Raw genomic sequence first — 14,209 nt, forward strand, 5'->3', positions numbered from 1 at the left:
TTGGTTCAGGTGATGATCCCAGGATCGGGGGATCAAGCCCCATGTGGAGTCTGCTTAAGATTCTCTCTGTCTCTCTCTGCCCCTCTCCCCTACTCTCTTTCTTTCTCTCTCTCGCTCTCTAAAATAAAAAAATAAAACCCAAAACACCTACTTGTTGATGCTAGGCCACTTCTAAGTTCATAAAAAGGTTTTGCTAATGAGTTTCAATATGCCCCTGTTGCATTCTCTTTTTCCAAGTTCATAGTGTTCCATAATTTTGCATATCATATGAGATTCCTCTTACTACTCTGCCATCAAAGGTCCAGCTCAGGTCACATTGCCCATACATTGTCTATGATGGAAAATAAGCAAAATTCCATCCCATATATTGTCATTATTATTTAGTTCCTCTGATACTGTGAAGAAACCCACTGAGCAGATTTACCTTTCCTTTAGGCATGTTCATTGCTGAAAATTATCAGACAACATCTTTCCCAGAGCAACTGACATTCTATTAGTGATGGTTTTTTAGATATTTGTAGATTTTCTGAAATATCTTTTGATCTCAGTGTAGAGATTTAAGGCTATGAAATGCTTATCAATGTTCTTCCTTTGAAAATCTATACCAGTGCTCTCCGTAGAATTTTCCACAGGGTCCTGAAAAACACATTGTTATTCCCAAGACCTTCTTGGTTGTGACATCAAATTTTTATCAATATATAAATTCATTGCTACCAAAATTAAGAATATAAATAATTGCTCTTTCCCAGAACTATTACATCTCTTGCTTTTTTATAGTCAAGAAGCAAAGAAGCAAATTTCCTTAATGTTCTGATAAATCTGTGACTTTCTTTAGCTACAATTTGACAATAATAATTTGTGAATCAGTATATCTTAATTTTAGCAAGCTATACCTCACTTTGCAACATATTACCACAGTAATATTCTATTAAACAAAATTGCAGAAATATTAGGTATTTTTGGTAGTAGCAAGAAAAAAAAGAATTTCATACCTTGATCAAAATATTGGTTCCATTCCAAAATTAGGCAGCAACATGCAAAAGAACGAATCTGAACCACCTTTTTACACCATACACAAAAATAAAGTCAAAATGGATTAAAAACCTAAATGAGATACCTGAAACCATAAAAAATCCTAGAAGAGAATACAGGCAGTAATTTCTTTGACACAGACCATAGCAACTTCTTTCTAGATATATCTCTTTAGGCAAAGGAAAGAAACAAAAGCAAAAATAAACTATTGGGACTACTCAAAAGAAGCTTTCTGCACAACAAAGGAAACTATCAAAAAACTAAAAGGCAACCAACAGAATGGAAGAAGATATTTACAAATGAAATATTCAATGAAGGATGAGTACCCAAAATATATAAAGAACTTATAAAACTCAACACCCAAAAAACAAATAATCCAATTAAAAAATGGGCAGATGACATGAAGAGACATTTCTCCAAGAAGACATACAGATGGCCAACAGACACATGAAAAGATGCCAACATCAGTCATCATCAGGGAAATATAAATCAAAACTACAATGAAATAACACCTCACTTCGGTCAGAATGGTTAAAATCAAAACACAAGAAACAACAGGTGTTGGTGAGGATGCAGAGACGGGAACACTCTTCCACTGTTGGTGGGAATGCAAACTGGTGCAACCACTCTGGAAAATAGTATGTGGGTGTCTCAAAAAGTTAAAAATAGAACTACCATACAATCCAGCAATTTCACTACTAGCTATTTATTCAAAGACTACAAGAACACTAATTCAAAGGGATACATGCTATGCTTATAGCAGCATTATTGACAATAGCCAAATTATGGAAAGAACCCAAATGTCCATCCACTGATGAATGGATATAGAAGATGTGGTGTATATATATAATATGGAATATTATTCAGCCATACAAAAAAACATTGAAACCTTGCTATTTGCAATGACATGGATGGAGCTAGAAAGTATAATACTAAGCAAAGTCAGTCGAGAAAGATAAATACCATAGGATTTCACTAATATGTGGAATTTAAGAAACAAAATGAACAACAAAGGGGAAAAATATGGTAGGGAGAGAGAGGGAGAAAGAGAAATCAAGAAACAGACTCTTAGTTATTGAGACTAAACTGATAATTACCAGAGGGGAAGGGAGCAGGGGATGGGTTAAATACAGAATGAAGATTAAGGAGTCTACTTATCTTGATGAGCACAGGGCGATGTATGGAATTGTTGAATTACTATATTGCACACCTGAAATTAATATAACACTGCATGTTAACTAACTGGAATTAAAATAAATATCTAAAAAATATATACTGATTCCGATCCATCACAGTGTTACTGTATTTCTAGTAATTCTTGACTATTAGAATATGACAGCAGTCTTTAAGCAACAAAGAGGTAAATGGGTGTTTTTAAGCTAATTTGGGAAAGTTAGGATAAAAATTTAAGTTTTATTTAATGACAGTATATATAGATAGAATACAGAAAAGAGTAAAATATCACTGCATATGAAAAGCATCACACTTTGAAATTCCTCTATACTGCTTCTTTACTCACTCTTCTCAATATTCATTCATCTATTTGACAAATATTCATAAAATACCTACTATGTGCCAGGAACTGGTCTAGATCCTGGGGATAGAGCAATGAAAAGCATGTTTTTGGAGAGCTTACATTTTAATGTGAAAAAGAAAAGAAAAACAAATGACTTCATAATATGACATGCTGTAATATGGGCCTTACCAATCGATAAAATAGAGAATTATAGGGTCATGGATTACTATTTTAGATAAGATGATCAGAGAATGCATCTCTCATTAAGGAACATTTGATCTGAATACAAATACAATACCATTCTTTTATTCCAATTTAATTAACACTAAAATTATGATATCAAGAAAGACAAGAGAGGGGCTCCTGGGTGGCTCAGTTGGTTAAGCGTCCGACTTCAGCTCAGGTCATGATCTCACGGTTCGTGGGTTCAAGCCCCGCATCGGGCTCTGCGCTGACAGCTCGGAGCCTGGAGCCTGCTTCGGATTCTGTGTCTCCCTCTCTCTCTGACCCTCCCCTGCTCATGCTGTTTCTATCTCTCTCTCAAAAATAAATAAAATACTTAAAAAAAATTAGAAAGAAAGAGAAAGAAAGAAAGAAAGAAAGAAAAGAAAGAAAGAAAGAAAGAAAGAAAGAAAAAGAGAGGCAGGTGGTCCTAGGAAAAGGAACTGATCAATACAAATACCAGGAAAAGGAACTGATCAATACAGACAAATACCAGGGAGGGTTCAGGTAAGATTACATCCTTTTTAAAATATGTATATTTTAAGTTTGTTTATTTCTGTAGGATAAAGAGAGAGCATGAGCAAGGGAGGGGTGGTGGGGGGAGAATCCCAACCAGTCTCTGCACTGTCAGTGCAAAGCCCAACACAAGGCTTGATCCCATAAACCATGAGATCACGACCTGAGCCAATATCAAGATTCAGATACTTAACCAACTGAGCCACCCAGGCACCCCAAATAGCAGCCGAGATTACTTTCTAACAAATATCCAATATGTTTGGCAATTGAGGTCATTAAAAAGAGCAATGTCTAGTGATGTTGAAACAAAGGTTAAATTGCAGTGAGACAAGAAATCTAGAAGAGTCAAGGATAAGAAAGCAACATAAAGAGGTTACTTCCAATATTTGTGATGCAGGAAATAAAGGCAATCTCTGGAAAGGATAGGGACTAAAGATATATTTTGAAATAGGGAGACTTCAAAACCTTTCTATAATGAGAGGCACTATTCATCAGACAAGAGTGAATTAATCCGTGAGGATCCTGGAGTGAAAAGCTGTCCATGTTGTGGGCTGCCCTGAAATTAGAGTTGAATGGACCCAAATATTATGTGACCAACCACTAAAAGCACTTGGGTTGTATCGCCATTGCAACAACAACAACAAAAAGACCCTGGAGGATGCTTATTATAAAGTAGGGAGGGCCTAGAGAATACCGCACCCAGATCAGGCAGCTCACGAATCTAATTTATACTAAAATCCCAGACTCCAGGTGTGGCAAGCAAGGACAGGAATCTGCTCTGAACAAAAGGCTGAACACAGGCAGCTGAAGCTAGGAGAGCAGAAGCAGCTACTGAAGGCATTGAAGCCTGAGAGCCTCTTCAAAGAGCTTCCTGAAGTAGTACATAAACCAATCAATCACCTGCATCCTAAGAGGTGAGGGGATAGATGTTTCCCACCTTCCTGAAATTCTATCCTCTCTGGATTTGATTAATATATGCCTTATTCTTGTCTTACATGGCTTCCCATATTTGATTCTTCATCTCTACTACCTCCCTTCTCTCAAGCTCCTCACTTTTGTAGAAACCAAATACTCTGATTAGGAAACAGGAGAGAAATGAGGCTGAGTTCCAAGATTGTTAGAAAGTCAATGATCAACGAAGGGGTCTACAATAGTAAATTCTCTATCTAAGATTCCTAGAACAACAAACAACTTTAAACAAGACACTACTTTATTACACTCAATAAAAAGACATATGACTGTTTTTAAAAGACATCATATTTGGTATAAATTGAAGCTGAATTCCCATTAAATCAACCAAAAAATCTGAAGATGTTTGCCATCATATTTATTTTACATTGATCATGAATTTCCAACCATTTTATTAGATATGAAACAAAGATTAATATGTATTAACATTTGTAAAGAAGGAAAATAACAGTTTGCAAGCAATTTTTTAAGTTATTTGTTGTGCTTTTTTCTTTAAGATTATTTAAAGTTTACTTATTTATTTTGAAAGAGAGACAAACAGTATGATCAGAGAGGAGGAGGAGGAGGAGGAGAGAGAGAGAGAGAGAGAGAGAGAGAATCCCAAGCAGGCTCAGCACTTTCAATACGGAGCCCAGTATGGGACTCAAACTCATGAACCATGAGATCATGGCCTGAGCTGAAATCAAGATGGGTGCTTAACTGACTGAGCCGCCCAAGCACCCCTTCAAGATTTTATTTTTAAGTAATTTCTGCACTCAACCTGCGGCTTGAATTTACAAACCCGATATCAAGAGTTGCATGCTTTACCAACAAAGCCAGCCAGATATCCATGCAAGCAACTTTTTGTTCTACTGAGAAAATCAGAAAAAGAGAATCAGTGGTAAAATTTATCATAGTCTAGCAAAATTATGACACACAAAACAGAAATGACAAAACAAATAAAATTTCCACTTATAAAATAATAAACCCAAAATGTTTAGTTTACCAGCAACCATTAATTGGTTGAAGTAATAGGAAAAAAACTCACAAAATGAGTAAAAGTAGTACAAGTTTAGGAAAGTGAGTAAGTGAAAAAGGAAATGACAAAAACCAATATAATAACACTAAGATAAATACAATGGATTTCCATATATCATTAATACACATTGGAATATATAATAAAAAACTCATACTTGTTCAAAATACCTCAAAGTACCAATAATCATAATAAGAACAGTGCAGAAGTAAAAAATTTTAATAACAATGTTCTAAAGATTTAAAGATTTTAAATATTTAAACAAAGGCAGAGAGAATCCACATTTGTTGAATGTAAGGACTTGATAGTATGTCAACTTTTTGCTTTTCAAAATTAAGCTACAAATGTAACAGGATCCCAATCAAATTGCTATTTTAGAAACCAATACAGGAATTCTAAGTTTAATCTGGAAAATAAACACATGAAAAGGACTTCAAATTTTAAGAGAATAAGTACTAAAGGAATATATTTCTCTTCTGTATTAAATTTATTACAAAACTAAAATTCTTAACTCTTATTCTTATTGGCACAAAATTAGTCAGAGAAAAATAAAAACATTTGAGTGCCCAGATAGAATTTACACATATAAAAACTTACTATGAAACAAAAGAGGCATAATAATCACTTGACAAGAGATGTAGAAGCCATTGTTTAATTAAGCAAAATCACTTTATTTACATACCTCTCATTAACAGCAAAATTAATTCCATGTAATTAAGTAGCATCACAAAACCAGAAGGTCAACCATTAAAAACTAAGTCATAAGGAGTGAATCTTGGTCAAAATCTTGAGTAAAGAATGGTTTTCTGAAACTGTTTTTGGTTGAATAACAGAATGTTTTGAGAATTTGATAAAAGCCAAATAAATTTTCTCCCCAGTTTTTTCATATAAATTGAAGAAATTCTCAGATTCCCATGGAGATCACCTGCAAATTCTTGGTTAAAGAGGTTTTGTTTGGTTGGGTTTTGTTTGTTTGTTTGTTGAGAGAGAGAGAGAAAGAGAGGGAGAAACTTATGCAGGCTCCACACTCAGCACCAAGCCAGCAGCAGGGCTGGATGCCATGACCTTGGGATCATGAGCTGAAATCAAGAGTTGAGGGTGACCTGGGTGCCTCAGTCTGTTGAGTGTCTGACTCCTGGGATTGTAGGATCCAGCCCCACACTGGGCTCTGTGCTGAGCATAGAGCCTGCTTAATATTCTCTCTCCCTCTGCTCCTTTCCCCTGCTCATGCTCTCTTTCTCTCTAAAATAAACTAAAAATGTTTTTTTTAAATATTTTTATTTATTTCTAGGAGAGAGAGAGAGACAGCGTGAGCAGGGTAGGGTCAGAGAGAGAGAGAGATACAGATTCTGAAATAGGCTCCAGGCTCTGAGCTGGCAGTCAGCACAGAGCCCAATGCGGGGCTCGAACCCATGAACTGTGAGATCATGACCTAAGCGAAAGTCGGACGCTTAACCGACTAAGCCATCCAGGCGCCCCTAAACTAAAAATGTTTTTAAAAGATTTTCATTCAACAAAGAAAAATGCTGAAAATTATATATTCTAAAACCATTACCTTTGCTTGTTGGGATTGTGATTTATGGTTATTTTTCTCAACTTCTTTTGGTTTGTTTTCTAAAAGTGCTACTGTTTCATTTTTTTTATTTGTCTTTATCAATTTCATGGGTACTATATGTTTATTATAATTATAAATGGCATAGTCATTCATTCTTCACACAGGTGGTAAGGGATGGAGCTTTGATTTTATATTTAATGCCATCAAGCAAATCAAAGAGATTTGGAAAGGAAATATTAATGCCTAAATATTTGACAAGGCAAGGTATTATTCATAAATAAAGGTAAAAAAAAGAATTCTCAGGTATTGAAGGTTTCTGAAACCATAATGCCTTTACACATTTTTATACAAACTCTGAGAAATAATCCACAACAATTCAAGCGAACAAAATTGAGAATGGGAGAATGAGGAGGACTGAGTATTAAAGGGACCAAAAATGAGCTGTGAAATTACTTAAATCAAACAGTCGAAAATGTGCCATAAATGCCTGCTGCTTTAAACTCATACTACACAACAATCTGGAAGTGGAGGGAAGTCTGGTGGTAATTTTGTCTCCTTAGATCTGTCAATAAAATTGATGATTTATATATGTCTTGAACATCACTTTCATAATCAGAGGAGGAAATAAGTGATATTCCTACATAGTACTGACCTTTTAGCTATGATTTGATGCCAGAGATTAAAATTTTGCTGAAGTTTTTTCACTTATTAGTGTTTTCAATATGTGACTCTTAGCTACACAAATCATTCAACTTCTATATCCCTATATGTAAATAACAACCCCTGATTGGGGAAGATCAAATGACATGATTTTGTAAAAACTTACTTGTCAACTATAGGCACTGCTTAAAATAAAACCATGTCAGCATTCTCCCTGTGGCTGCCTGGTCTCCTCCTGAAGATCCCCAACAATGGAGAAAAACCTTTGCCCTCTAACTTTGGGTTCTTATGTACTACTCTTCTGCTTTGTGTCTGTATTCCTCATGCATGAAAATATCTACCCAGAATTTCCAGAAAACAAAGCCGGTAAATCTTCACTTTTAATTCTGCTAAAATTATCTTAGAATCTATTTTGGCTCTTCTGCTCTTCTTTATGTATATATTTAATGTTTATTTATTTTTGAAGAGAGAGACAGAGTGTGAGCGGGAGAGGGGCAGACAGAGAGGGAGACACAGAATCTGAAGCTGCCTCCAAGCTCTGAGCTGTCAGCATAGAGATGGATGCAGGGCTTGAACTCACAAACCATGAGATCATGACCTGATCAGAAGTAGGATACTTAACTGACTGAGCCACTCAGGCACCCCTCTTCTGCTGTTCTTATTTGAACTTTTTCCAAGGGTCCAAGTGGCTTGAGGATACATTATGTTAAACAGGACTCATAGAGTTATTATCGCTGAATCTTCTACCTCTACATAAACTTTGAGCCTCAGCTGTGCTTACCACAGCCTATTCTTATTTTCCCTTAATCTGTTGGCAGATGCTGAGAAGACATCCCAATATATGGATACCACCCTGAGTATAACCAATAGCTCAAGGTTGCAAGTGTCTGAGTTCATCCTGATGGGGCTTCCAGGCATCCATGAGTGGCAGCACTGGCTCTCCCTGCCCCTGGCTCTGCTCTACATCTTAGCTCTTGGTGCCAACATCCTCATCTTGACCACCATCCAACATGAGCCTTCCCTGCACCAGCCCATGTATCAATTCCTTGGCATCTTGGCTCTTGTGGACATTGGCCTGGCTACCACCATCATGCCCAAGATCCTGGCCATTCTCTGGTTTGATGCCAAGGCCATCAGCCTCCCTGAATGTTTTGCTCAGATCTATGCCATCCACGCTTTCATGGCCATGGAGTCAGGCATCTTCCTCTGCATGGCTGTGGATAGATATGTAGCCATTTGCCACCCCCTTCAGTACCCTTCCATAGTCAATGAAGCTTTTGTGATCAAAGCTAGCCTGTCCATGGTGCTCAGGAATGGCCTGCTGACCATCCCAGTACCCATACTGGCTGCCCAGCGACACTACTGTTCCAGAAATGAAATTGACCACTGTCTGTGCTCTAATTTGGGAGTCACTAGTCTGGCCTGTGATGACATCACTATTAACAGATTTTACCAGTTGGCCTTCGCATGGGTTATTATTGGGGGTGACATGGGTCTGGTCTTTGTTTCCTATGCTTTGATTGTTCGCTCAGTGCTGAGGCTGAACTCTGCTGAAGCAACATCAAAAGCAATGAGTACCTGCAGCTCCCATCTCATCCTCATTGTCTTTTTCTACACAGCCGTTATTGTGCTGTCTGTCACTCACCTGGCGGGAAGAAAGGTCCCCATCATCCCTGTTCTCTTCAATGTGCTGCATAATGTTATGCCCCCAGCCTTTAACCCCATGGTGTATGCCCTCCGGACCCAGGAGCTGAGAGTGGGCTTCCAGAAGGTACTTGGTTTGGGTAAGAATGTGTCCAGGAAGTGAACCAACTTTCGATGGCAGAATTTTACAACTGGTATTACAGAAAGAGCACAGGCTTTGGAGCACAACAGCCCTAGGTTAAATTTCCATGTCTCCCAATTGCTAGGAACACTGATTCAAATTAATTCACCTCTTTTGTACAGCATATACTATGTGCCAGGCACTGTTCTAAGCATTTCTCAAATATTAACTCACAGAATTGCCTAACAACCCTATGAAGTACATACAATTGTTATTTACACATTCTTCAGGTGAGGTAAGAAAGTTGAGAAACTTGGCCAAGGTCAAATAGGAAGGAAGTTGCAGAGTGAGGCTCGAACCCAAGCATTCAGGTTCTGGAGTCTCTGTCCTAATCCTTACCCTTTTCTCTCTATTCAAGCTTGCTACTATCTTTTAGAAACATAAATTAAGATGACAATAAAAAGGATGATATCCAAGTGAAACTATAAATCTCTTGCCTTTTAATAAAAGAATATTCCATTTAAAAGTTGACAGCAGGGGAGCTTGGGTGGCTCAGTCAGTTAAGCATCCAACTTCAGCTGAGATCATGATCTCGTGTTTGTGGGTTTGAGCCCCATGTTGGGGCTGATAGCTCAGAGCCTGGAGCCTGCTTTGGTGCTGTGTCTCCCTCTATCTCTGATCCTCCCCCATTCATGTTCTGTCTCTCTCTCTCTCAAAAATAAATATTTAAAAATATATAAAATTGGCAGCAGTTTTCCTAATAGAAAATACAGCACATTTTAAATGCTCTAGAAAGAGTCACTCTAGAAAGTGTCACTCTAGAGGACCCCGTTATCTATGTCAAGAATTTGACAGGAATTATTTTGTCACTTTATAAACTCTTTGACAACTCTTTTTATTGTTGTTGTTTAAGTTTATTTATTTATTTTGAGAGAGAAAGTATGTGTGACAGAGGCAGGGGGAGAGAGAGAGGGTGAGAGAGAATCCAAGCAGACCCTGTGCTGTGAGCACAGGTGGACATGGTGCTCAAACCCACAAGCCATGAGATCATGACCTGAGCCAAAATCAAGAGTCAGATGCTTAACCAAGTGAGCCACCCAGGCACCCCATTCTTTGACAACTCTTGAGTTAATTTGCATTAAAAACTAAGAGGAATATCCCAACCGCTTTTTTTTTTTTTAACATTCAACATTGCTTGAACTTCTCTAATGAATTAAGAAAATCCCAGTGAGGTGCTTCAGTTCATTGGCATATACAGGTCAGCAAAGTTCTCTAAAACAGAACTGCCTCCATAAGAGAAAGGGATAAAAGTTTGTGGACAGAGAGAAAGAAAGTTGGTAAAATTATTTTTTTATTGATTTTAATGCCAGAATATAGACAGTAAGTGTGAAATTTTGGCTCCAAAATGACATGTGAATAAATTTGGGAAAGTCCCCTGACCTAATCATATGGCATCATGGTAGGCTTTGGAAAGAAAACCCTAACTTGTGCCAATAAACTTCTAAGTCTCTTCTAGAGTTCCCAGACCCAATTCCAACATAGGCCTGGAAGGGAGGGGTTTCTCACATGCGCGCACACACACCACCTAGCAACACACAGCAGTATGTCTGAAAATTCAACTCAATTCTAACACTATCTGCTAGGAAATAACATCAGAGTACCCACCACACCTTGCTTCAGATGCCCAGTTGCAAGTCCTGACCAACCGGATAGACTGGAGTTTCCAATGACCCCTACTTGAGTTTCAGACACCAGTCACAAGTCCAAGTTGTTACCCATACTTCTGAAGATTGGCTCTACATCATAGGTTTCCAGGATCTCTTCCCTGGGTTCCATTAATTTGCTAGAGCAGCTCACAAAACTCAGAGAAACATTTTACTTAGTAGATCACCACTTTATTATAAAAAGATAGAAGTAAGAAATAGCCAGATGGATGAGATGCAGAAGGCAAGGTATGTGTTAAGGGCATAGAGTTTCCATGCCCTCTCCAGGTGTTTCCACATGTTCACCAGCTGAAGAGATCTGAACTCACTCTTTTTTCATGGGGATCACACAGTTCCTCTCCCCTCCCCAGAGTTTAGGAATTAGGGGTGAGACTGAAGGTTCCAACTCTCTCATCACATGGTTGGTTCTCCAGGCAAATTGCCCCCATCTCTAGATTACCTAAGGGCTTTCCAAAAGTAACATCATTAACATAATAAAAGACATCTTTATCTCCCTTATCACAAGGAAACTCCAAGGATTTTAGAAATCGTGAGCCAGAAACCATGGATAAGACCAAATACAAAGGAAAAATATATTTTGGTCATCTGAATGACCAAGTATATAGTCCTTACAAATCACAAAGCCCAAGACTGAGAAACTTAGTTTTAATAAACTCAAGGAATTGAATCATTTTTCTTTTAACAGAATTAGATAGCAAGGACTTTATTATGTCTACAGATAAGGCAAAATTGAACCATGTGCTTTTACCTGATTTTAACACTGACCTTGATGAGTGATAGAAACATTAAAATGTTCACCTGTACCCCGGAATGCTGAACTACAGCCTGCATAGTTTCGATTGGGATTAAATATGTGCTAGGTGCTACATCCTTAAATAAGGGTCTCATGAGTGCTATATATCTCATCGATAGTTAATATCAAACTGAATGATAAGTGATGTGGGAAAAAAGACAAATGAAAAATTAAATATCCTTACTGCCTACAGCCCATTGACAAGTCCTTCAAACAGGCAGACCTTCCTCTAGAAGCACAGCTGTCTCAATGTTCACACTTTGCTAAGGGCAGACGTCAATCCTAGCCCAACCCCTCAAGGATCCTGCAAGTCTACTTTAACATATAAAAATTCCTTTAAGAAGCTTCCTTTATATCTGCCCCCTACCCCAAGATATATGTTGACAATCATACGGCCATGACAAGCATATGGCCCACTGATATATATCTGAAGGGTCTCATGAGTTTTTACTAAACAATAATAAATAATCTTTTCCTAATACTAGCTAGCCCCCACAAGGTCTTGCAAACCTTACTTCCAAAATTCCTTAGAGACTTAGGCTATCCCTAACCCCCTCCCAACTTGAAGGTATATAATCCATCACCAATCACCCCAGTGTGAATCTTTCTGCCCACAAATCCTGTCCCTGTGCTTTAATAAAACGATATTTTTGCACTGAAGACATCTCAAGAATTATTTCTTAGCCATCAGCCCCAAACCCCAACATTTTCCACATCAATAAGCACCAGAGAAATCTGTGGAAGTAGTTTTTACAAGTAGAAGTTTGAGGAAGATATTTATGATCTAATACTCCCTGCACATCCCCTCTCCCTTGAGCACTAAGCATATAACTGCCAGCTTCACACAGCAAAAAGTTCAGCTTTCTGTCCACAGGTCCTGTCCCCGTGCTACTCAAATAAACTTACTAAGCTGCACCATACAAAGGCTCAAGAATTCTCTCTTGATCCTTGCACTCAACAACCCCACAACAATCCCATACGCCAAGAACAGAAGCATTGATTGCTAATAAATAGCAGTGCACTAATGGATGGGTCAAATTACCTGTTACTCTTTCCACACAGTGTTTGGATTAAGTCCCTGAGATCCTTCTGACATTTCAGGGAGAAAAAAGAAGTCTCAAGACTTCTAGTTCTAGTATCTCAAGAAAGATACTAGAACTTCCTCTATTCGGGCCATCCAAGAGATTGGATTTCCACTTCTATTAATGGCTGATAGGATAATGCAGACAAAGCCTCCCAGTGAGAACAAGTAGAAATGATGGACAAACATCTTTAAATGCATATAGAGCGACTGGAAAACTAACAAGCTAATAAAAAACTTCCTTTTAGCCCCAACTTGCAGAGAAATTTTCGAAGTGTCACTCCCATCCTTACATTAAAGCTGGAAAACCAACCACTTTTCTTGGACCCATCAGAGAACTGAGGTTGATAGTGTTAACTGACTTCCTGGAGCCAGAGAAATACCCTTCCTCTAGGTGGGAAATGGCTGTAATGAAGTTTTGGGGTAATGGTGGGGGTCCAGAGCCGATGGCCAAGAAAGAATTCTTAAGGATGTCTTTGGTGCAAAAAGGTGATTTTATTAAAGCATGGGGACAGGACCCATGGGCAGGAAGAACTGCACTGGGGTTGTGATGGGTAACTCATTACATACCCTCATGTTGGAAGGGTGTCAGAGATAGAGTAAGTCTCTAAGGAATTTTGGAAGCAAGGCTTCCAGGACCTTGAGGGGTTAACTGTTGCTAGGGAAACACCATTTATTATCATGTAATAAAACCTCAGTCATTAGACCTTCAGACGAATATCTGGTGGCCATAAGCTTGGAATATGATTGCCAGTATATATCTTGGGGCAGTTGAGATAAAGGAAGTAGACTTATAGAATCCTCAAGGTTGGAATAATATTAAGCTAAGGTTCTCTTTTGCGCCAGCAAAGTGTCATCATAGAGGCTGTTGAGTTCCTAGAGAGAGGTCACTTTGCTGGTTTCAAGGACTTGTCAGTGGGCTGCAGGCAGTAAGGGGATTTAATTTTTCATTTGCCTTGTTTCCCACATTACCATGGCAAGCATTTAAATCCCTTTCCTTTGCTCTTGGGTAGCCAGGAGTGTCTGAGGAATATCACACATATTCCACCTGGGTGAGGATGGGGGGGTTGTGTTGGGGGGGGGGATGCCAGCCTATATTTTGCCCTCAGCTTGCCCCATGCTCTCCCATGAGCTCCAATAATGTTTCTTCCCCTGGAGATGAAGCCTTTACCATGGAGAATGCTCTGGGATTATTTCACAATGTTAACTTTCCAGGGGACCCCTCTTGGATCTTTATTGTGAGAAACTGCTGGGATTGCTGGATATAAGGCATGGAGCCTCCCTAAGACTGTAGCCTCCAAATACTTCCATATCATGCTAAACTACACTCGTACTCCAGGATTTGTCAAAAGTATCTTTGA

At 38.4% G+C, this 14,209-nt stretch overlaps 1 protein-coding gene across 1 annotated transcript; it reads left to right on the forward strand.

Annotated features, from left to right (window-relative positions):
• The first annotated feature begins 8,326 nt into the window (after positions 1-8,326).
• Positions 8,327-9,292, forward strand: LOC144227776 (olfactory receptor 56B34-like). Its single transcript, XM_077759517.1, has one exon. It carries the CDS (start codon positions 8,327-8,329, stop codon positions 9,290-9,292), a length of 966 nt encoding a protein of 321 aa, XP_077615643.1.
• Positions 9,293-14,209: the final 4,917 nt, after the last annotated feature.

The sequence above is a fragment of the Crocuta crocuta genome, unplaced genomic scaffold, assembly GCF_008692635.1.
Source record: "Crocuta crocuta isolate KB4526 unplaced genomic scaffold, BGI_CrCroc_1.0 scaffold43, whole genome shotgun sequence".
Classification (NCBI taxonomy): domain Eukaryota; kingdom Metazoa; phylum Chordata; class Mammalia; order Carnivora; family Hyaenidae; genus Crocuta; species Crocuta crocuta.

Excerpts from the sequence above, each read along its gene's own strand:
- LOC144227776 (XM_077759517.1), top strand. The coding sequence starts at position 8,327 with ATGGATACCACCCTGAGTATAACCAATAGCTCAAGGTTGCAAGTGTCT.